General features: G+C 42.6%; 1 protein-coding gene across 2 annotated transcripts in view; it reads right to left on the bottom strand.

The window, feature by feature from the left end:
- NFATC3 (nuclear factor of activated T cells 3) overlaps positions 1–25,747 on the bottom strand; it is a 76,896-nt gene that overhangs the window by 30,867 nt on the left and 20,282 nt on the right. For both annotated transcript variants that reach the window (XM_084812010.1, XM_084812009.1), the window contains exon 3: positions 23,182–23,344. In XM_084812010.1, the coding sequence (XP_084668136.1) occupies positions 23,182–23,344 (163 nt within the window). The remainder of the gene's footprint in view (positions 1–23,181; positions 23,345–25,747) is intronic.

The raw sequence follows: 25,747 nt of genomic DNA, 5'->3' as shown, positions 1-25,747 counted from the left end.
ATGCTGGGAATTGTAGTCCAACAAAGCTGGAGGGCACTAGATTGGGGAAGGCTGCTGTAGTGTGTACATGCAATAAAGTAAAGAGCAAGCCATGGGACTGCACATCCTCCCCCATTAGGCATACAACTTGAACGTTAATCAGAGCAAACTAACATTAATGCCTATGTGAATAGGCCCTTCCAAGTGCAAGGAACTATACTGGCTCTGTACCACCTATGGATTCCACCTTATGCAACATAGCTGTTGAAATCAGCTTCACTGTTCAACCTGCCATATTAAGAACATTCTCTATTTTGTTTCCCATTTCAGTTTCTTAAGTACAAAGCATAATTTTGCAAAGTGATTTGCATTATTTCCATCTAAGAACTGAACTACTAGAAAAGGAAAAGCAATCAGGAATATAAATATTAGCATTACTGAGAGACAGAAGAGCTGTAGAGCCTTTAAGCGTATAATTTAAATAAAGTTTCTACTCAGCACTGGTTAGGCCTCATCTGGAGTACTGTGTCCAGTTCTGTGCACTGCACTTTAAGAAGGATGCAGACAAGCTGGAGAGGGTTCACAGGAGGGCAACGAAGATGATCAGAGGACTGGAAACAAAGCCCTAAGAGAGACTGAAAGAACTTGGCACGTTTAGCCTTGAGAAGAGAAGACTGAGGGGAGATAGGATAGCGCTCTTCAAGTGCCTGAAAGGTTGTCACAGACAGGAAGGCCAGGATCTCTTCTCGATCATCCCAGAATGCAGGACACGGGATAATGAGCTCAAATTACAGGAAGCCAGATTCCGGTTGAACATCAGGAAAAACTTCCTGACTGTTAGAGCAATACGACAATGGAACCAATTACCTAGGGAGGTGGTGGGCTCTCCCACACTGGAGGCGTTCAACATGAGGCTGGACAGCTATCCGTCGGGGATGCTCTGACTTGGATTCCTGCATCGGGCAGGGGGTTGGACTCGATGATCTTGTAGGTCCCTTCCAACCCTACTATTCTATGATTCTATGATTCCATCTTTTCAATGGTAACATGGAAATGTGTTTTGGGTTTTTTTAATCACTGTGCTTCAGATGTCTAGCTGACATACAACTTTGAAAAAGTTTTGCCTCACAGACTATGGCAGAGGTAGGCAACCTTGTGCCCTCCAGGTGTTTTGGACTACAGGTTATCTAGCCCTGGACTATAGAATGCTTAGGATTCTTTTTATTCCAAATAAAACAGAGGATTAAACGTGAAGAAATTGTTTGCTTCGAAAATAGAATTCTAAAATTGCTTAAGTGGTGATAGTATGTACTTATTTATAGAACTTCCAAAGGCACAGAAAAGACCAAACTTAGCACAATACTAATGGGACTAAAAAAGATGCTTTCAGCTGTGCCGGTGAATTCTTTCCAAGGAAACATAAAAAAATACAGTAAATACTGCAAAAGAGCAGAAAAAAAGGCAAACTGCTCCCCTTTTCTGCCTGTGCATAATGGTGGTGGCCAACCATCTTTTTCTGCCTACCATTCATGTTTATATGACATGTAGTACTGTAGCATACCACCTTTCCCCTCCCTGTATGCTGTGGATAGGAAATGGAGGACAGCAATACCCTTCCTTACCTCAAGAACCCCATGTAGATGCCTGACTTTATTGTGCCACATTGACAAAGATGCTCCCTCTTTTTCTGCCTCATGTACCATGAACGATGAGCTAACTTGCAAAGAAATGTATCACATTTTTTGGCTAAGATTGGAGCCAAGGTGGGATAAGATACACAGGGGCATAAATATTTACATATGGAGAGGCTTGAAGAAGCTGTGGCTTCACACTACAAAGACAGTTCAGGAGTGTTGGGCAAGCTGTCCTCCAGCTGTTCTTACTGAGGAACCCTTAAGTTCCCAAGGAAGCCAAAGCCCTCCAGAAGATAGCTTGCAAACCACTGCAATATATTTGACAGTATTTGATGGATGGCATGGAATCGTGTTTAATATTAGATAGCATCTCATTGTTGAAAGCAATGAAAATTTTATCTGTTTTTTAAATCTCATCACATTTGATAGATAATGTGTATATGACATCTAAAAATGGTATTTCATATCTGATGGCATTTTGGATACGAATGTGCAAAGCTAATTAGTATTTGAATGTTGACAGCTTATGAGATTTCATATGTTTGTGTGTGTATATAATATATACATGGCAAGGAAGCGGGCTGTTTGGGTCTAATTGTTGCTAGTTAGGTATAATGGAGCAATATAGGAAGGACAGACACACGGACACACAAGGGGCAATATAGGATCAGTGGGTGGGAAAGTGAAATTCCATCTCCATTATTAGGTGACTGATCCAGGATATAATCCTTTTAAGCAGGTACCTGGCTTTGAGTGACTGAGATAGAACAAGGATTCCCTGAGTTGATAGTGGTGGTCTAAGATATGGTGTTAAGGATCTTAGACCACCGCTATCGACTTCCAGTCCTGGGAAACCTCAACATTCATGCCAAGACATTCCTAACAAATGCAAGACAGGGTTTCATGCCCACTGTGCTCAAAGTGGAATGGGATACCATCCCACCTCTTTACAGTCTTGTCTGGAGCTGTTTATGAACTTCACTGATTAGTCTGAAAATAGCCTGATAAATCCAAGGTGTTGGTTTTGACCTCGAAATCCCTAAACAGTGTCCCAGGTATCTTAGCAGGCGCCTTCTCTATATACATTCTTCCTGGTAAACTAAGACATATTGCTTCAGGTTCCACCATAGTCACCCTGGAGATTATCTTCTCTTGGAATTGGGTATTTTTGATGGTGGCACCTGTACTGGATCATCCTAGAGAGGAAGTGTCATATCAGGATCACCCTACTGCAGTTTTAGAAGCTTCTTACAAGTTCTTTGTTCCACCAAGTCTTTTAAGGATTTTTCATTAAACTGATTTCTGCTTTTGTAGCCTCTTGATGTAAGTTATTAATAATATTAACTTACAGTTTTAATGTTTTAGTATTCTGTTACAGAGGTCAGAAACTTTTCAGGGTCAGGGGTCACATTTACACTTGCAGAACCCCTCAAGGGCCATGAGTTGGTGGGATGGTGGTGGGTGGAGCTAGGACAGATGCACACTCACACCCATTCATTCATTAATTCTCTCTCTCTCTCTCTCTCTCACACACACACACAAACACACACACACACACACACACACACACACACACGGTGATCCCACTCAAGATTGCCATTTCCCCACTGCTATTAGCAGAAGTGGATGGGATTCATCAGGTCTCACAAAGGGTGGCCAAGAGCTGCATGCACCCAACGGGCTGCATTTTGCCACATGTGTTCTATTATAAGATGCTTTGAGGACTTTTGTTGTCAGGCAGAAAAGCAATCTATAGATTTAAATGTAAGTAGAAATAAAATATTTCAAGACTATTAAAATCAAAACAATCAGGAGATGCAAACAAGTCTGTAGCATTCAAAATTTAAATTAAAAATTCCAAATTTAAACTGCAAATTTGAATTTTGCTTCAAAATTATTCATATAAAATTAGAATGGCAAAACTGGAAACTCACCAAACTGTGCAAATATTAATTTCATCTCTAATTTACAAGTGACATCTACCCTTAGTTACCATACAGTCAAATTCTATTCATTTTTCCTTAGAAGTAAATATCTACACCCAGTTAATTGCACATAGAGTTACAACTAAGGAGGCTTGAAAAATTAGAGGGCCAGCATTCCAGGGTGAACTCACCTGATCCGAAGCTACCTGTTTGATTTGCAGATCAGAACATGGTCTGCTCCAGAACCACAACCCTGCTGAATCCTATGAGGTGGTCAAAGGGTTGACTTAAAAAAAAAAAAAATCTTTTAAATAAAACTGCTAGAAGCATAGCAGCTGTATCACAGTTTGAAATGAGGTCAGAAAAGCCCCTGAGACGGTACATGATGACACACTCACAGGGACATTGTACAGAATAAAAGATGGCTGCTGTCATGCACCCATGAATGTGTCATGCACCCAGCCAACGTTTCCCCAATACAATGTCCCTGTGAGGGACAGTGTGCCATTACGTGCAATCCCTCCCAGGGGCATTTCTGGTCCCATTTCAACCAGCATGGTAGCTGCTGCTCTTCCTAGTGGCTACAAGTTGTTAGAAAAACTTGTTAAGCAGAAGCATTAAAATAAATTTAAAGGCAGCCCTAGGACCACCTCGCGAACTTGTTCTAAGTACCTTTAGTTTAAGCATTATCTGTTTAAGAAAAAAATCCACACACGTTGGTTCAAATGAACTTAAGAACAGACTTAATATTGGTCACATGAGAAATCTGCACGGACTGAGTTGAACATGATCTGTCCATCCCTAATTTATTTCATGTTTTCCCTGTATCTAATTCAGATTATACAGGAAAAAGCCAGTAGTGTACTGTGAGAGTGTTGGGCTAGGACCAGAGACACCCAGGTTCAAATTCCCACTCAGCCATAAAGCTCACTGGGGGTCTTTGAGCCAGTCACTGTCTCTCAGACCAACCTACCTCACAGGATTGTTTTGGGGATAGTCAGGATAAAAGGGGGTCGGGGGGAGAATGGCTCCTTGACCTCAGTGGAGGAGAGGTGGGATATGAATAGAATAAACCACTGTAGAGTGTTCAAAGCACTTCCCATACATTCATAGTAACCTTTATACCTACTCTGTAATGTAGTTCAGTATTTTGACATCCCCCTATTGCAGATATGGAGCAGAGGCTGAAGGGTATAGCAGCTTACCTAAAGCCACCTAGTGACTTCATGGCTGCGTCTAGATTTGAATAAGGGGTTTCCTGGCTCAGAGAAGTTTTATTAAGTACATGTGATTTGAAAAGATAACCTATTTTCACAATCAGTTTCCACTTTCAGGGGATGTAGTCACTGTATCCCAGGAATAAGATATGACACACCAGTTAACTAGGCTGCTATACTTGGCTCTTCTGCTGAAACTTCAGAAGGACAAATCCAGATGCCAAAATGAGGGTTAAGTGCACATAGAGAGCAATTTAAGGGGGGGTGTTCATGGCAGGAAGGGTGACCTTCCTGCCATGTCCTACATGGCAGGAAGGTCATCCACGTGAATTGGCCCCCAATAAGGCAGTGATAAGAACTAGATTTTCACTACCACAATATTTTCTGCAAACCAAACCCCAACAGAGCTGAGGACATATTATAAACTAGGGTATTTTAAAGAAGTGGCAATGTGTGGTATCAACTGTACTACTCTTAATTTAACTACCATATAATGCAAACTGCTTATGAAACACCCTGTAGCAGATACTATTTATTCTCCAATATTTTATTTTTAAACAGTTAAGACTAGCTGAAAGGAGTTAAGAGTTGTCCTAGAAAAACAAAAGGAGGATGATTCAACACATCTTGATCTCCGTATGCTGGGTGGATAGATTTAAATCAAGGCAATCTGAACCACTGATTTAAATCAGCAAGGGAAAACTGATTCAAATCACTTATTTAAATCGTGTTTCCTAATGAATTTTTTCTGACCACTAAACGATTTACTAGTAAATAGTCAATTATTTACATTTTCATTCTACAAGCAGGCTCTGCATCTGTTTATTTCACTGTATATATTTTGCATGCTATCTTTTTTACCTATAGAAGAAATGTCTTTAAAATACTCCCATATAGGTTCTTCCTTATGACCAGCACCCATGACAGTTGGAAGTTAACAGCACAATCCTATACGTATCACCTCAGAAAGACGTTCCACTGAGTTCAATGGGGCTTATTCCAAGGCAAGTGGTTATAGGATTGCAGTCTAAGTAAGGGAATACAGAAAGATGCACATTGGACAATTTTATCTCCTCTTCTTTCTAGTATTGCTCCTTTCTGTTTTGTCTGTCTTGGCCCAGCCTCACCCTCACAAAAACAAAAGTAGCAAACAAAAACAAAATGCCCATGACTGATAGGTTGAAGCAGGGTTTGATAGTTACTGAGCAGAATAGAGCAGTTTATTTTCATCAGGTGAAAAGGAAATGAATATGTTTATTAGAAAGAATGTAAACATTCACATTTGAGAAGTGTTCATATTTGTTATTAATTTCTACAAATACGCCTCCTTTAACTCAACGGCTTGGTTCACACGATATGCCAGACTCACCATGGGTTATTTATTCCATGATGCGCTGTACGGTGTGCCAGGCACTGTATTGAATATGCAACCCCCAATAAGGTTGCAGGGTGTGATACTTTCAATTTGGCCCAGAAACAAATTGGCAAGCAGTGAAGGTGAGTCAGAACTGGACCAGTCTGCGAGAAGTGTCCCTATGAACTGTTGAGTTCATAGGGACACTTGAGATGAGACAGCATTTTCCTTTGTTGACCTGCAGTCCAAGAGATTCCAGAAGCATCAGGGCTATGTTGATGTTGGCGCTGAGGCAGTGGTATGAGGGAGCTATGAAGAGCCAGTCATCTATGTATGGAAACACGACGATCCCTTGAAGTCTCAGGTGTGCCACCACTTCTTCTATACACATTGTAAAGACTCTTGGTGCTGTGGCTAGGCTGAAAGGGAGAACCTTGAACTGGAAAAGCTTGTTGCCCAGGGCAAATCTGAGAAAAGGGCGAGAAGCAGAATATTCAGAAATGTGGAAGTAGGCATTGTGAAGATGTATTGTAGCGAGCTAGTCTCCCTGACACAGGATGGGAAGAGTATTGTCATCCTCAATTTCTTCGGGCAAATGTAGTGATAGATGTCCCAAAGGTTGAGTATAGGCTGCCGACCCCTGTCCTTTTTGGGGACTGTAAAACACCTGGAGAACAAGCCAGTGGTCTTTTGTGCAGTGGGGAGCTTTACTATCACACCCTTGCTCAAAAAGGTAGCAATTTCTTCTCTTAAGGCCCAAGTGGGACAAGTAGAGTGGAACAGCCCCATAGGAGGGGTGTCTTTGAATTTGATGGAACAGCCTCAGGCAATGACAGAGTACCCATTTGACAGTGGTGATGGACCTCCAAGCAGGAAGACAAGGTTCGAGTCTGTTCTGGTGAAAGAGTCAATGGTCAGGCTTCTCTGTAGAAGTCAAAGACAATGTTTCGATTGGAGAGCGTTTTTACCTTGTGTAGGTTTGCAGTTTGCTCTGAAAAGGTCTCCTGGAATGGAAGGAATACGAGCCTGGTTTAGAAGCTTGATTCAGACCCAAGTCGGGTTGGCGCCAAGGTGGCCAATGGCATTGTCAGTACAGATATGGTCAGTTGGCAGAGGTCAATGAGGATTGGGATCCATTCTCATTTTTCAGGCAGGTATCTTCATTTTGTAGACATGGTCAAGAATATCATCCACGAATGAGCTGGAAAGGCCTTCACCATCGAACGTGAGGTCCTCTGCTCTTGATCTAGCTTCTTGGTGGAGCTCTGCAGTACAGAGTCAAGCATGACATCTCAGAGAGATAGCAGCCTTGGAGCCCCAGTCAGCCATGTGGCAGGCTGTGTAATTCACTGGCCTGTGAGCTTCAGTTTTGAATATCACCACTAGTTTTCCAGGAGATGGTTAAGATGGTTGCTGCTTTTTCCTCATAGGAATTGTTGTTAGGCTTCCATGCATGCCTCATGGCTTGCCACGCAGAGTGCCAGGGCTGCGATGGAATAAAATCTGCATCCCACAGAGTCTAACTTTCTTCCCTTGGAATCTTTGGGGGCAGAGTGAATTTTTGGTTCATCTTTGACTGGGATGCTTCCATGATTATGGAGTTTGATTTAGGGTGTTTGAAGAAGGAACAATCCTCTTCCTAAACCCTATATAGGTATTCTATCTTTCTAGATGTGGGCAGGAGAGTAGGTGGTGTCAACTAGGATTGCTTTATTATGTGCAGAAGTGTTGGAAGCATTGGGATAGTAACTGGTGGAGCTAAAGGGCTCTGGTTGAACCCTTTTAAAGACTGGGTCTGTGACTGGGACCGGAAAGACCTTAATCTCTAGTCCAAAAGATTTTGCCATTCTGAGGATTTGTTCCACGTATGGCCTTATGTCAACTGCTGGGGAGAGAGGGTTTTGATCCCCTATAGTGGCATCTGGGGAGGAGGTTGAAGACCAGACAGATGAGGTGGAGGAAAAGTCTGAGCAATAGTCATCCTGCGCTGAAGAGGGGTCGTTAACCAGTGTCTCCATGTTACGGGACAATGATGTTGGGTAAGTCGTACTGCTAGTGGTGACTGTGTAGCAGCTGGTGGCTCTGCGATTTTTCCTGGAATCACATCCTGAAAGAAGTTAGCTGGAAGAGGAGAACCCTAGGTTCTCTTTGTGGGCTGTTCATGGGTAATAACCCACAGTTAACACATAGATCCAGGTTCGCACATAATAACAGCCCACAATTCAACAAATTATGGTTTGTCATTACATGAGAACCAGGTCATTGTGACAAGAAGCCCTGCATCATCATGAGCAGTGCCACCACCCCTTAGACCAAAATTGTGCTGCCAAACTTCCCTGACTTAAGGGATCTGCACTTGAATACCAAATATCCCTACTATGTAGGCAAGATGGAGAGGAAGCTGGATAAAGGTGGAGGAGAAACTGAATGTGTGGACGAGAACACAATGTAGATAACCACTGGGAAATTTTGTGGCACTGAGCAGTGCAGAGCAGTCTCTCAGTAATGAGAAAAAGATCCATCCCAATCTAAGGACCAAGTGAGTTTGTTGGAATTTGCCTGCCTAGTGTCTTGGTGAGTGACTGATGAGGCTTTGCACAGTATCGCCTTGTGACCAGAGGGGGTGAAAGAAGAGGCATGGCTCCTGTCTGAAACACAGTAAAGATCATTGCTCTTGGTTGCCCTGGGTCTGCAGGAGGGGAGAGAATGTTCTGGCTCCATCCATTGGCCTAAAGAACAAGAGCCTCATTCAAACAAGAACCAGTGAGAGCCAGTGTAGAGCAGTCGCTAGAGGGTTGGACTGGGAGTCAGGAGATCTGGGTTCTAGTCCCCACTCAGCCGCGGAAGCTCACTGGGTGACTTTGGGCGAGTCACAGACTCTGAGCCCAACCCACCTCACAGCGTTGTTGTTGTGAGGATAAAATGGAGGAGGGTTATGTAAGCCGCCCTGGGTTCCTTACGGAGGGAAAAAGGCGGGATATAAATGTAATTAACAACAACAAAGAACACCTACAAGGGAAGATCAGCCTAGCTTGAAATGGATTTAAATGCCCACTTATGTTCACCACATTTTTCCTCCACTATCTTTTCCTTGTATGTCTTGTCATATTAGTTTATAAGCCTGATGGCAGGGCCCATCTCTCTCTCTTTTTTAACTGATGTGAGCTGCTTTGGGAGACAATAACTGTCTGAAAAATGGGATAAATATGTTGTAAATAAAAAAATTAACACACACAGGAATCAGCTAAGATATTTTTACAGGGTATTTATGATACAGAATTGGCTTCTAGTACAATGAAAAAATAGACTCCCTTCTCTCTTTCTGATTATTCCAATGCAAAATGAATACATCCCCAGTGCTTTTCATGCTAGCTGGTTGGGTTCCCCTTCCTATGCTCAGATCAGATGCAGTAAGTAGCTGGCCCTGGGTGGGCATCAGTCAGTGCTTGAAATATTTGTAGCCTTTTCCTTTTGGGCAGAGAACTTACCCATTTAGTCCTGTAAATTGAAATTTTTGCAGTGTGGGTTAGACTTGCAGCCTAAAAAGGGACCACCTTAGTAATCCTGGTGAATAACCTCACTTGAGAGACAGGGTTGCCGGGGAAGGGCAACTGGGTCATTTTGCCTCAGGCCCCTCCAAAGCAAAGAGCCCCTGTCTCAGCTCCTATGTGTACTGCTGGCCCCTAACACCAGCGAGAGCCCCACAAATGCATGAGTCCTTGTAGGGGCTGTGGCAGAGCCCCAGAAACTCCCTGGAGGCAACATAGAGGTGTAGGAGTAACACCACCTCCTTGTTCCTTTAAGCGTGTGTAGAGAGAGAATAGCAGAGGACCAAGAACAAAACCCTGAGGACCCTCAGGGGAAACTAAAGAGGAGCTCCCCCCACTGGAAACCTTGAAGAAATTGATTTGAGAAAGTACAAGGGAAAATCTTAGCGCTGAGGAAACCAAAGGCTTAAAGGGAATGATGCAAGAGAGGGCATCCAATGGTATTTTGTACTGATTATTTTATTGTACCTCTTATTGGGAAGAGATTTTCATTGGAGACGCAGCTAAGTTTTAAAAAGGAATAACGATATTACCAATATTGTCTGAGTTATGACAGTAAAGTTTGTTGGAGTATGTCTGAGAGAAATCTGGCCATAGCTCAGTGGCAGAACACATGCTTTTCATTCAAAAGATCCCAGGTATTCAGTTAAAAGAATCAGGTAATGGGAAAGACCCTTCTCCGCCCCAGATGCTACAGGCCAACTGCTGTCGAAACAGACAATACTGGGCCAGGTTAACAAAATAGTATGACCCAGTTTAAGGCAGGTTCCCATGACAGTTCTGCCCCCTACAATTTTCCCAGGCTAAACATATAGCCAAGGATAAGAGTTCAGGGGAGTGTTGCACACTTTTTCCAGGCAGAAAATATGTACTTCTTCTTAAAATGACATGGAGCCACTGCATTGTTAATTGTTCTTTAAAATCCAAAATACTGAAGAAGAGCCAAGGGTCAGACCAAGGGCTCCATCTAGTCGAGCATTTTGTTCACACAGTGGCCAACCAGCTGTTGACGGGAACCCCACAAGCAGGACATGAGTGCAGCAGCACTCACACCCCATGTTCCCCAGCAAGTGGTGCACATAGGCTTACTGCCTCTAATACTGGAGGTAGCATAGAGCCATCAGGACTAGTAGCCATTGACAGCTTTCTCCTCCAGGAATCTGTCTAACCCCCTTCTAAACCCATCCAAATTGGTGGCTATCACTACATCTTGTGGTAGCAAATTCCATAGTTTAACTATGTGTTGTGTGAAGAAGTACTTCCTTTTATCCGTCCTGAATCTCCCACCAATCAGCCTCATAGGATGACCCCGGGTTCTAGTATTATGAGAGTATTACTTATACAGGTTAAACACTTATAAATCACCTCATGACTATTAAGTTGTGTTAAATAACTGACATGAATACCAGCCTGGTGAATATGCAACCACATGTCCTTTACACAAAGATAGTAAATTAAACTGGTGGTTGGGTGGAGTGGAGTTAGAAGCATAACACTGCAAAAGGGAACCGAGTATATTTTAAATATATTTATATTTGCTACCAGCATCTGTTCCAGTCAAATATAAACATGCTCATATGTAGCAGAATGTTTTATTTTGTAGACTTAATCATGGATTCTTCACCATTCATCATACACAATGCTGTAAATAATGAAAACGTTACAGCACACTGTCACTACTGACCTCTAAAAACCCTCTGTTAGTAACTGTATACTGTGACACACAACCCACTGCTTTGTGGAGGACACTCTGCCAAGCTGTTTGTGTGTTTCTTTATCGTTTCCATAGCAAAGGTCAGTGAATGCGTAAGTTAAACTAAAGCTGGAAGGCTAATAAGAGAAGGTCACCACAGGATAAGCTACAATAGCGTTCCTCTGAGAAACCTCTAACTGTTACAGGTGAATAACTTCACTTATAGCTCTATCATGACTACATATAAGAACTGAATTTATGGAAATGATTATGCTTTTTAATATTTTCAAACCTTTTCTGAAAAACACATCTAGAACTATGATACACATGTGCTTGCAACTAAGAACACAGATTTTCATTTCAAGGTCAACCTTTGGGCCGGGTTGTTGGTAAAACTGAAATTTTGGGAAGCAATATTTTGTTCTGACCATTTTAAACAAGTTGATTAGACTTCTAAAAGCCAGATCTAAAGTCACTCTCTTATGCAGGTCCTTACAGAGAATGGAACTAGCAAAACCCTTTAACTTGCAAGGATGAATTGTCTTCTTATAAACTGAAAAGGCATGAACTAATTAGCTTTACTCATAACTCATTGTTTTGAATTAACAGTACAGTGGTCAAAATATATAAGAACTTCCTTTCACAGCATTATGTTTTTTAAAAATGTGTCCTTTGTCTCTCATTGCCCTTTTTTGTTCCTGTGCTGGCTTTGTTTTTTTTATTTGCAGAGATATGAGGGGCACGTGTTCTGATATAAACAGCACCCAGACAACTAATTTTACTTGCGAGGTAGACACCCCAGCTGCTTTTGCTGGGCTGTGCTGCAGCAGGCTTTCTGCTACCATATATAGTGGGCTGGATCCAGATTTATGCTGATCAACTGCACTTCCTTGCCCCCTCCTTCCTACAGCAGCCCCTCTGTCTTTAAAAGCTTATAACTTGAAATGGCAAGCTTAGCTCACTTAAGTGTCTCAGCCTACAGGGTCAAACAGCAAGATGGTCTGTGTACAGCAGGGCTGGAAACTTCAAGTGGTCCATGGGTCAATTTCCCCTTCCTTGGACCTGCTGCAGGGCACACTCCTGCCTCTACCAGAAAAGGGGTAGGGGGAGAGCAGCTGTTTGCTGCTGAAGTTCAGTGGCAAACCACTACAGCAAACAAGCTAAATTTGTCTGATCTAAGCCTCTGCAGCACTTTGTCACTGAAATTCAGCAACAAACTGCTAGTCCCCCCACGCCGCCACATTTTTTCTTTATCAGCAGTGTGGCTGCATGCACCACATAGCCCATGTGTTGCCCACCCCTGGTATACACATACACAAGCAAAGATAGTCATTAAGTAAGCTCCTTGATCTGTTGTGTGGTCATTCAATTAATTCCTGTATCATTATTTATGCAGATGTGCCTTTAAAAAAAAAGGATAATGGAAGCAGTGGGAAAAAATTATTACAGAGACACAACAGTTAACAGTTGTCTCAGCTTAGTTTGGTTGGATGGAAAAAAGCTTGTAACCCAAATGCAGCGGCACCAAGATGCATCACCGAGGGTGACAGTTCTAGAGGTGCCCATAGCCTATTATTGCTTACAACGGCAAGTGCAATTAGTTATTCACTTTTCAAAGTCAGAGTACAGCAGCAGAAATTGCAAGTAGGTGCATACAGCCTTTCTAGTTTCCCAACAGAACTGATAGAAAATCACAGGGTTAGAAGGGATCAAAAGAACACCTCTGTGCAGTTCCCTACAACAAAGCAGGTTAACTCATCTGTCAACCTATCTCCTCAACTGAATAACCCACACAATTCAGATAGGACACCACAAGCACAGAGCTAGTGCACTGGAGGTAATTGCAAAAATGATCACGCATACAGCAAAGTGAATAGAATCGGTCAATTCTTAAAAATACTCACTCAAAGTTAGACCCAGTTTGCACATAATGGCAGCAAATTATGGGTTAGCCGTTTCCAATTTCTGTAAACAACCTCCTATCGGTGCAACCAGAGGTTGTCTGCATGACATGCAAACCCAGACAGATGAGTTGTTTAAGGGCTAAAAAACCCATGGTTAAGCCATGGTTTGATACTCACAACCTCCGACTGAACCGATCCGAGGTTGTTCACAGTAGACAGAAGTGGCTCGTGTGCAGTGCATGTCAAAGCAAACCAGGGATTAATTAGCCCAGGATTTGCCACTGTGAACTGGGTCTAACTTTGACTGAAAGTATTTTCAGTCCATTGCAAAACTGGGAGGTAAAGGTTAACCCCCCCTTTTTCCTGTGCCCAACCCTGATCCAACCCCACCACCCCCAAACACACACAATGTAGCTTTTACATTTTTAAGAAAAATGAAGCAAATATGTTCACAGATCTCTTGTATCACATCTAGTTTACCCCTAAAATAGACACTAATGATGGAACCCTTAGAGATCTCTACTGAGAGAATATGAGGAAGAATAGCCACCAGAAACACAGAGGGAATGATCGGAGACAAGAATTTAAATATAGCATCATCTCAAAAGCATAAGAATGAAGATCAAACATGACAGAAAAGCTGATAAAAGTGTGGAAAGATACTTGGTAATCATGGCCAGAATTGTCCTAAATTCAGTTCTAAGGCTGAACTAAATTTATTTCATCATGTTTTGATCACATTTCTAGCCTACCAGTCCTCCAAGAAGCTCTGGCAGTTTACACTAGGTTATGTTAGACAGTATCCAATAAGACATAAGCGCTAACATAAATCATGTTGTGCTAGCACAAGAAACCTCTACCACAACGCCAATAGGGTTAGCTGGCACAACTGGACTCCCCAGAAAACCACTCATACTAGCTAACAGTACTGGGGTTGCACTAGAGGACCCTTACGCTAGCACAATATAAGTAAGAAAGGAGCTACTTCTTCACACAGGGCACAGTTAAACTATAGAGTTTGCTACCCCAGGATGTAGTGAGGTCCACCAATTTAGATAGCTTTAATAGGGGAAGAGACAATTCATGGAGGATAAAGCTACCAATGGCTACTAGTCCTGGTGGCTATATTCTAACTCCAGTATCAGAGGCAGTATGCCTATCTACACCAGTTGCTGGGGAACATGAGCAAGAGGGTACTATTGCACTCATGTTCCACTTGCAGGTTTCCCAAAGGCAGATGGTTGGCCACTATGTGAACAGAATACTAAGTTGATGGACCCTTGGTCTGACCCAGCATAGCTTTTCTTATGTTCTTAATTTATGTTAGCACTCATATCTTATTGGATACTCCCGCTTGTTTTATTCTCATAATAATCCATGAGGTAGATTAGGTGGGACAGGGACATGAGCAAGGTCACCCAGTGAGCCCCATGACTAACTTGATATTTCTTAACACTTTAAGGTATCAATAATTCCTTCTGCCACTATTCCTAGTAATGTCTCTTTTCATTGGTTGGTTACAAAGACTCACATGAGGCAACTTATTTCAAGAATAAAAACAACCCATTTTAACACTTAGTGCTAAAATGGTGCTCTATAAAAGGCTCCGTGCATTGTGCTTAGGATTCTATGAATCACATCACATCACAACACTCACTGATCTTATAGGCCCCTTCCAACCCTACTATTCTATGATTTAACTGGCTCTAATAGCCATTTATAGAACCAGAAAATCCTTGTAAACTGTCAGCTAATGCAAAGTTAGTTCAATAATCCCAGCTGTACGTAAACTACACTGTTGGCAAATAGCTCAAAGAGGCTGTTTTTGAAGACTGCATCCCTTGCAAAACAGTAGGAGTAGCACAGATAGCCAACTAAGCTATTGAAATAGAAGAGACAATAACTCAATTTGGACACATTAAAGCACACTTGAAAGTGGAGCAAACAACATCATCGTGCTATGGCAAGTCTTTTAATAACAGGAGCATTGCTCTAAAATTAAGCTCACACAAGGGGAAAAGGGAAGGTCTCTTGCGTCCAGTACATAGGGATGAGCAAGAATGCAAGGCAGCAGTCCTGGTCTGTACAGTAGTTGCCTAATATGTATAGACCACAGGTCATCAGGCTCCTCGCACTCCACCGGGGGATAGTGAACAAAAACTGCCCAGATCAGCAGCTAGTTCTGAGCAGAGGTGAGGAATAGTAGTGCACCCCACCTGCATGGGCTGCTACTGAAGCAGACACAACTTGGCAAGTTACCACCACCTATTCCCAGTGGTGGCCCCTCCCTTCCCCAAATGCCACCAGAAGGGTGTCTGAAGAAACATCTTGCCCGGAGGGGATGGGAGAAGAAACAGAATAGGCTTTAACTCAAAAGAAGAGAAACTGCCTAAGAGGAGAAAAGAAAGAGGAACAGACCAACAAAGAGCCCAGAAGGCAATAGGTGCAGTGCAAACCTGCAGCGATACAATGCACAGTCCTGCAAACAACCACACAGAGAGTGGCAGTGATGGGGGCAGCAGCAAACTGGCCCAGTGTCAGCACCTGGGCCAGTATGGGAACATTGGGGCCCATCAGGACAGCCTCTGCTCACTGTAGCATCCTTTCTTCTTATTTTTAGAAACATTCTGTAACAAGGGGGCAGCCAGCCGGGCACAGACATTGGTATAGATGCTGATTTATTATTTTTACTTTAACAACAGATTATCCTTTTCTACAACAAAATGGTGTTTATACCCAAATAAATGTGTAGGGCAGGGCAGCAGAAGCAAGCTCCATTTATTCCTGTAGTTATGATGGCACCGTGATCTAAGTGAATTTAAAATGTGAAACTGCAACATACTCAGATTTTTATTTTAAATTAGGTTTGGCAAACAGGCTAACAACTAAATAGTTGTTTACTATTTTACTTTAGCTTGAGCTCTAACAAGAAATGTTAGTTGTTTATTCCATAACTGAGGCAATACTCACAGCTGTCTAAAGGGGTGGGAGTAAGACTATTAAGTCTAAAATTACCTGGGTGCACGTCCATAAACCTCAGTACAACTGATTCCAGAACAGGTATATTTCGATCCATCTGAGCAACTGAATCAAGCATCACCATCACGCTTTTTGCTTCCTCCCTCCCAATCCCTTCCCTTGTGTCTCTGAAGGCAGGGACTAATTATTGATTCTTGTAACCTGCCCTGGGAGCCTTTTGACTGAGGAGCAAGGTAAAAATGTTTTGAATAAATAAAAATAACTACTGTCACCCTTTCCCACCAGTTCTCCCCAAGAATCAATCATATACATGTCAAGAGAAGTTAGTGAAACAGTTTCAGGAAGTTTACAAACAAATGCACAAATGGGAGGTGAACTGTTGCAGACATCCCAACTTATTTAATTACACTTCTGTTAGGGACAATAAGTTATCTGGGAAGTTCACAAAGTGAACTTAAAACCATAAAATACATTAAAACATTAAGTTTGAAATGAAATAAAACCAAAGTAAAAACCAAGGTAAAAGTTGGCCACAGTGCAAAAGTTCTCAAAACGCACTAATGCAATTTAAAACTGAAGAACTACAAAGCCCGGCTTCACCTGGCACCTGAAAGATCACAATGTAGGCACCAGGCAAGTCTCTCTGGGGAAGGTATTCCACAACAGGGCAACACCACTGAAAAAACTCTTTTCTTAGTAGCCACCCACCTCACCTCATTCCACGGGGCACCTGGAGAAAGGCCTCTGGGGATGATCTTAGGATCCAGGCAGGTATATACAGAAGGAGACAATCCATTTAGGGTTTTGTAGGTTAATACCAGCACTTTGAATTGGGCCCAAAAATGGACTGGCAGCCAGTGCGGATCATACAATCTTGCTGCTCTAGTTTTGGACCAACTGACGTTTTAGACCATTTTCAAAGGCAGCCCCATGTATAATGTATTGCAGTCATCTAAAGGAGAGGTTACCAGAATAGGGATACCTATAGCTAGACTATCTCTGTCCAGATAGGGTCATGGCTGGTATATCAGCTTAAGCTGATGAGAGGTGCCCCATGACACTGAGGCCATCTGTGCCTTCCGTGATAATGCTGGATCTAAGAACACTGCGAAACTACAAACCTGATCATATGGGGTAGTGCAAGCCCCTCCAGAACAGGCTGAATATCACTCATCCAGGCAGAAGAATCACCCATTATGAGTACCTCCCATCTTGTCTGGATTGAGCCTTGGTTTATTGACCCTCATCCAGTCCATTACTACACTCAGGCACTGATTCAGAACACCTACTACCTCACCTGGATTTGATTAAAAGAAGAGGTAGAGCTAGGTGTCATCCACATATTGGAGATACCTCAATTCATATCTCTGGATAACAGCCCCCCATGGTTTCATGAAGATGTTGAACAGCATTGGGGGGGGGAGGGGGTTGGAAATAAAGCCCTGTGGCACCCTACTGCGTAACTGCCAAGGGACAGAGCAACCATACCCCAGCACCACCTTCTAGAATCAGCCATCCAAGTAGGAGTGCAGATACTGCAATGCAGTACCTCCAACACCCAGCCCAAACAGCCTACTCAGAAGGATACCGTGGTTGATGGTATCGAAAGCCACTGAGAGATCCAAGAGAATCAACAGAGTCACAATCACCCTGTCCCTCTCTTGGCCAACGTTATCTCACAGGTTGATGACGATTTGTAAGAGAACAGGAATTCAAGCTTTTTCCACAGCAGGAGAAATGGAAAAATATAAAATACAACTGGTATTCTCCCCACTCCAGCAGCCTGTTTGGCAAACGTTTTCCTACAACGCACACACATTTGAACACCAGTTCACCTTAAAACAGTATGACCTTATTTATTTATTTCCTATAATGCCCAATAGCTGAAGCTCTCTGGGCGGTTCACAAAAATTAAAACCACAAGGTATAAGATTTGCACAGGATGTAGGGTAAAGGCCAGGCAGTAGGACTCTGTATTAAAAATGTTCCTGTCCAGTTGCAAACTTGAAAGAAAAAAACCCTATTTCTTGCATGTTTCAAACTGAATGAAGGATTCAGCAAAATTATTTTGAACAGTGAGAAACATTCAAAATTAAATGGACCTTAATGGGCACTGTTAAGAAACTATATTATGCCTATGCTAAAAAAAAAAGCCTGTTACTGCCAAACTCTAAAATAAATCACTTTAAGGCTCAAAACTTTAACAAACTACACAAAGGAGATATTCAGTCTTCAATTTCTCCACCTGTTACATGAGAAGCAGCTGATAAAAACATCTGTGCCAAATGTAGCTATCCTAAACATACTAGGGAGTAAGTCCCACTGAGTACAATGGAACTTACTTCCAAGGAAACATGAATAGGATTGTGCTGTTAGCCTCCTACCAGGTATTGTTCAATACGTATGAGTCTGTGCCTGTACTGAAACTCTGTACTATTAAAGTTCAATAAAGTGTCTCAGTACATATATAACATACAAAGTCACTGATATTTTAAAGTTTATCTAAACCCGGAGTGGTCAACTTCTGAACCTCCAGATGTTTTGGCTTGCAACTTGCATTACTCCCTCGCCACTGGCTGTGCTGGCTGGTGCTGATGGAAGCTGTGGCCCTTCAGATGTTCTGGCCTACAAGTTAACCACCCCAGTCTAAACACTACACACTGTTCCCATGTCTTAAAGTGTTAATGTAACATATTTCTTTTTTTTTTTTATGACAGTACGTAAGTGTCCACCTACTGATCCAATTTTTAAATCAGACCATTTTGTTTAAGTTATCACATGTAAAATACAGTTTACAGCACAATCTACTACAATTAGGGTTACACCTCTGTTGGCCTTCCTGAGTACCAAAATCCCAGCACACAACAACCAGATCACACCTGCTGGAGCGCATGCATTCCATGCAAACCTAGTTAGTATCAACAGCAGGCTCCATCTCTTTTGCATTGCTGATCAGGATCAGAAATTATTTTTTCTTACTTTAAATACATGTAATATGGGCAAAAAGCAGAAAGCATTCTGGGCGCATTCATATATCCTGCTAGCCCATAATGGGTGACTAGCCATGTAGGGTGGGTTGTTTTGTGAACAACCTACCCTGGTAGTTAGTCCACCCCCCAGACAAGTGGGTATATAAGCCACAGTGCATGGCTTGTTTTCCCTCTCCCACCCTCATTCCTCTCCCTCAGGCCTCCACCCAGCATCCCAGGGGACCTGGCAGCAGACCCGTCTTTTCTACCACCAAGTCCCCTTTCCTGGCTCTGATCATGATCTTGACTGGGGTTGGAGCCCTACTTTTCCTGGTCCCGTTTTTGCCCAGGGAATATACGGGAAATGTTGTATTCCCCCTTTGATTTTCCGCTGATACACAACAGCAGGAAACCAAAGCATACTGGCTTCCCCTCCTTCACCCCTGTATGTTGCACTTGGCAAACAAACAGGGGTGCAGGAGGGGCAAGCATGTATCAAGTCCCCTTCCCCAGGGCAGGGAAAAGATCTTTCTTGTGGTGTAACCACCAGAAGTCAAGCTGTGAGAAAAATCTTTCCCCTGACCTGGGGACAAACCTGCTTTTTTATGAGAAGGAGCGGGGTGCTGGGGGGGGGGGGCATATTGGGAAACCCCTAAAAGGGCTCCATCACCAGGGCACGAATAGGAAACCTGCAGGTAAGTGGGTAATTTTAGCCCTTCTCCTACCACGCGCCCAGAAAATCTGATGTGGGGGGGAATCCAACCCTTGCCATGGGTCCTGTTGCCCCAAGGGCCCATGGTGGGAAGTTGGACTCCCCCCACATCTGATTTTCAGGGACGGGGCACTTTAATAACAATAGAAGCCTATGGAGATAGTTACCTCTATATACTGGCATTCGGATTTAAAGCAACCTGTCCCTGAAACACAGATTGGAGGGGGAATCCAACCTTCCACCATGGGTGCTGTGGCCCCAAGGGCCCATGGTGGGGGAGTGGATCCCCCCATCCAATTTTCTGGACGGGGTGCTTTTAAAAAAGTTTCACAGCCCTGTTTGTGCACAAAACAGGGCTGGGGAATTTGTTTAAAAGGGTTCCAACCTCAACCAAGATCACGATCAGAGCCGGGAAAGGGGGGATCAATTGGGGCGAAGAGGTTGCCCATGACAGCCCCTCCATGGTGCCATTTGGGCACCACTGGAGGGGCTGTCACAGGCAAGGCGGAAGGGCACTGGCAGGGCCTTGGCCATAATCACAAACGGCAATCACAACCCCACTCAGCAAGAGCAGCAGGGGTTGCTGCTGCTTTTGCTGAACGGCTCACTGCCTGATGTTACCCACAATGGGTTGGCATGTCATTGGTTCCCAGGGTGGGCTGTTTGGGAAAAACAACCCACCCTGATAAAAACAATCTGGATTCATATGACACACTAACCCATCATGGGCAGTCACTCATGAGGGGTTAGCATGTCATGCAAACCCAGTCTCTGTGTAACTTGGTATGTTGATTGCTCCTTGCCCAAAAAGTGTAAGGAAAGAAGTACCCCCATTAACCATATTGTTTTTGGTTAAAAGCCCAAAATTAGTATTGCATCTAAGTGAATTAGATATTTCTAATCTTGCACATTTCTAGGCTTCCCATCCTGCCCTCCCACCCCCTAAAAAGGTGCAATCCAGAACTACCTGAAGTACCAATCTGAATGAGGCAGAGGTAAGTAAGTCATGTGTTTATCTTAATTAACAGAAATAACTTGTATTTATCTGAAAACAGAAGGCATGGGAGTCTCATTTTGTTTTCTAACTTCAACAATAGCTGTAAGGCTAGAAAGGAGAATACAAGAATTACACATACAGACTCAGTAATGCTGCCCATCCACACCTCTGTCGCATACTGACACAGGGGGCATTATGGTAGCAGTGGAGATGCACTTGGTCCCTTGAATGCAACCATCATTTGCCAAAAGTAATCTGTAGAGTGCTAAATTACAAAGCATTTTGAATAGTGGTACAAAGTAGGGCTGCGCATTGCTTCGGTGCCAAATTCGAATCCCGAAGCAAACTGGGGTGCCTCGGTGTGATATGAAGCAAACCAGAAGCTAACCGGGTCACCTACGAAGCACCTCGGTCCACCTCAGAGATTCAGAGCTCTTCTGATGACTTCTGAAGCCGACAGCCTGTCTCCAAAATGTATCAACTTGAGAAAGATCAGGGAGGAGGAGAGAAGAAGGAGGGAGGGGGGAAGAGAGGAGGAGGTGGGAGTGAACTCTGGCGAATGGCAACTCTAGTTGCCAAATTAGGGCTGAACATAACCCAGCAGTCTCTAATCAGTGACAATGGTAGTGGTGGTGGTGGTGGGAATACTGGATACACTGGAGAAAAAAGCCTGCGTTTGTTCATGCAAGAGAGAGATCTGGTGGTGTTACTGGAGAGAGCTCTGAAATTATTTGGTTAGATTGTGGGGGGGTGCGCGTGCATGTGCGCACGTGAACAGTGGACTCTATCCCACCCAGCCCTTCTCAATTCAACTATTTCCTTGCTTTCTTTTCTACGGTATTTATTTAAAAATCAAAAACATCTTTGCAGTTTTCTATTTTTCTTGCTAGATCCTTTTACAAAAGATATATAACTTCCCTTTGTTTCCTTGTTCTTGCTCCCCGACCACCACCCCTCTCAATTCCTGTACTCCTTCCCTTCCCACTTTTGGACTATATATCTTTTCCTAAAAGAAAACAAATTAAAACCTCTTTTCTTTGCTTGTAGGTAGTTCTGTATTTTATTTTGCACGTGCGCGCGCGTGCGCGCACACGCTTGTGTTGTGGTCAAGCAAAGCACTACACACATCCACATTTCAAAATACAGTGGGCAAAGCACTACACACATAACATCTATTATTTAAATAATACTCCACTGTGTAGCAAAACAAGCAAGCCCAATATGAGGCATAATTGGTATATAGGACTTCTCTGTAAATGTCTGTTTTGTAACGCTTATCGCTAAGGACAATTGCAGCATTACATCATAGGTTGTGGAGAGATTTGAGCATGTGATGGACTGGGACGCAATGAGTTTTTCTTTAAAATGTATAAAAGCGTTTGGTAGACTGCTACTACTATGGACATTTCTCAGGCCTCCAGATAACACCTTATGAAAGTCCTTTGATGAAAAGAACAGCAGTAGTATCTGAGGAACAAACCTCAAACAGAGTACTTGAGAGAGAGAGAGAGAGAGAGAGAGAAGGAAGTTATATGGATTTAGAAAAGATGGAGCTAGGCACATTAAGTTGACCAGTCTTTAGAAATCCACCATATATTTACCACAGTTGCATGAATCAATAATTTCTTAAATGCAAGATGGCAGACTGGCAGTCCACAGCCTGGCTGCCAACTTTATCTGGCCCCAGATTACCAACTTTAGTAGTCCTAGGGGAGAGGGGTTATTTCCACTTCAAAGAAACCTACAGCACAGATTAGGGATAGTGACCTCCCTCCTAATCACTTCTTAAACACCTAACTTCCCTGATTATCCCTTTACAACCTTTGGTTTGAGTTTCTGAGAACAGCAGATTTTACCTGCACTGAGCACAAGAATTACTGGGCCAAACTGTCTGAGCGGTGGCAGGTTGAATCCCCTCCATGGGGGCTGAGATGCCCCCAAATTTCATGTATGTATCATGAAAACTGAAAAAGCTATGTCCGTTTTCTATTTTCCAATGCAAGTCAATGGGAAAATGTCATATCAGAATGATTCGGATATCTGAATCTCTTCGGGTCCGAATCTGAAATGAAGCAGATGGGGTCTGAATCAAAGCAGGGCTGCTTCGGAAGGTCCGAAGCAGCATCTGAAGCGAAGCAGGGGGACAGTGCACAGCCCTAGTAAGAAGTATTAAGTTAATTTCATTCCTGTAGATAATTCTCTCTATCCCAGTCTTCAACATTCAAGAGAAATGGTAGTTCAGAGAAAATACTTATATCAGCATTTCTTACCTTCACTACAGGATGCCCACCAGTAGATGCTTTTACTGCTCCTCTACTACCTTCAGTTTCATAATGTGCTCTATGATGTGTTTTTGGTTGTACTTCTATTTTCAATTCACACTGTCCATATTGAGTCGGCAAAGGCCAGTCTAGGGGAGGCAACGAAGATGTGCTAAAAACAAGAAGTGCATAGATTTCAGTATTTCACAAATATATATCCTGCACTTTCAATTCCCAAGACTTCTGAAAGCAGCAAACAATACAAATATAGTAATAAAAATACAAACACACAGCAGCACAAAAATATACCGAAAAGAGTAAAATACTTAATGCAAAAGGAAACCAGAGTACAACCAGCATCAGACAAGGAAAAAAAATGCTGATTAGAAGTCAACTGCCACCATGTAGAGGATATCATTGCATGTGGAGAGAGATCATTGCAAAAGCCTGCTATAACCATGATATTTCACTGTGTGCAGACATGAGATCAGCTGCACGAGTTAGATGAATTGCAAAATGTAACTTGCAAGATCAGCCCTTACCAGAAGCCTTAGAGGCCTTTGGTACAGCATGCCACAACGAGCACTTCTTCCTATAAGAACCATCTTGCCCTTTAAGAACTATGGGGGAGGCCTTGCTCTAGAGAGTTCTCACCTCTTGGGCAGATCATAAGAGTGGAGAGAGTGCCTTTTTCATGGCAGCATGCATCTGTGGAACTCTTTTCCCAAAATAAGTCTAAGCTCAACCCTACAATCATTCCAGAGGAATCTAATATGGGTTGTAGTGTTACTACAACCCGTATTATAATATGGGTTATAATGGAGCATTTATGTTTTTAGCAGCCACACAGAGGTTATTAAAAGAAAAGATATAAATATTTTAAATAAAGAAGATTAGCTGACAAGGCAGGATTTAGACTGTTGTCAAAACAAGACAGAAGCCTATCAGAACCAGACTAATACTGCAGATAATAATTTTAAAATTATGTACTCTAAATACAATGTGGCTGTCATGCATACTGAAGTCTGCATTCAGAACCATGATTCTTATTAAATAATACTAGCAGTAAACATTATCTTAATCTAAAATGTGTTATTCAATGAAATATGCAACTACAAAGCCAATAAATATACTGGAGGGGGTTCTCCCCCCCCACGAATTTCTGTATTATTAAAAAATAGTCATTATTACTAGGCTAGAAGAGCTCAGATTTCTCAAGTTATGAAAAGACTGCTGCTTTGTAATATAGGTAACGTATAAGTCTTCCTCCAGAGCATAAGCAGACTCTTACAATCCATAGCCTACTAAATCTGGGCAAGACTGATTTTTCCCCACTAGACATCAGGATAGGACACCTCTCTCTTTAGTAGGTATCTGGATTACTTAAACTCACCTTCCAGGATTAAGTGCTGTCCTCCTAACTTAATGAAATCACCACAGAGCTTTGCCAGGTTAAAAGGAGAACCACTACTTCACTTCCTGCCCAATCAGGGGACTAAGCTATCCTACCATCCACCCTTTTCCACATTTTCAGAAGATGAAAAATCAAGGAAGTAAGCAAGCATCTCTCAGAAATTTAAGACCAATTTGTTCACCCAAGTTGCAAGGCCAGGGGAATGCACATATAAGAGAAATCATATGCAACATGGCATTACAGTCAACCTTTACAGAAATCCTGAGGGTTCTTATCAGAAAGACCACCACATCTTGAAAACTGCTCTGTTAATAGGATAGGCAAGGAACTAGTGATATTAGCACCAAAGAAATAGCTATTATCAATAATTAATTGCATACTTCATTCACTACTGCTGTTGTCTCCACTAGAAGATTAGAAAGAATGAAAATGGAGTACTGAGAATCCTTACAAAAGTAACAGAGGGAGTAGCTGTTTACAGAACAGGCTAACCCACACTCAGTGATTAAATGTGGGTTGTTTTGAACTGTGGGTTGTTTATTGAATTGGCTTGTTAACTACCCTGAACCCAACAACATACCATGGGTTCTCAAGATGGCTTGTTCAAGAAAATAAGCCTTACAGCATGGTTAACAAGCCACCCTGGCTTCGTTCAGACAACAGGCTACCACACGATTCAACGAACAACCCACGATTCAAAACAACCCACACTCAACCACTGAATGTGGGTTAGCATGTTGTGTGAACAGCCCTGAAGTGTCAACATTAACCAATACAAGAGGCAGATTTTTAAACAAGGGGAGGTGAGGGGACAAAGGCAAAAAGCAAACCTGCCAACAGTGTATTTTCATGTAATCAAACTCTCATCACAGGGAAGATGCAGACTTGCAATATAACCATTAGGAAGAATAACAGTCTCCATGAGGCTGTATTGTTTATTAGTATTTCTCACTTCCCATATTAAGATGAGTCTGTGGTGATGGGCCCTGTACTACTGGGGAAATCGATACATTAAACTGATCACATTCATGTAAAACAAAAACACTAAGTTACACACACACACACAGACACACAACTTTGCCATAACAAGCTTAACTCCAATTACTTATGGTGAGTAATGAAATAATTTGCTTGCCTGGCCACACAGCAATTGACAGTGGG

The sequence above is a fragment of the Heloderma suspectum genome, chromosome 8 (genome assembly GCF_057233095.1).
Source record: "Heloderma suspectum isolate Gila_16-S chromosome 8, 16-S_ref, whole genome shotgun sequence".
Taxonomy (NCBI): Eukaryota; Metazoa; Chordata; class Lepidosauria; order Squamata; family Helodermatidae; genus Heloderma; species Heloderma suspectum.
The sequence above is the reverse complement of the archived record's forward strand: the minus strand, read 5'-3'. Positions and strand labels throughout refer to the sequence as shown.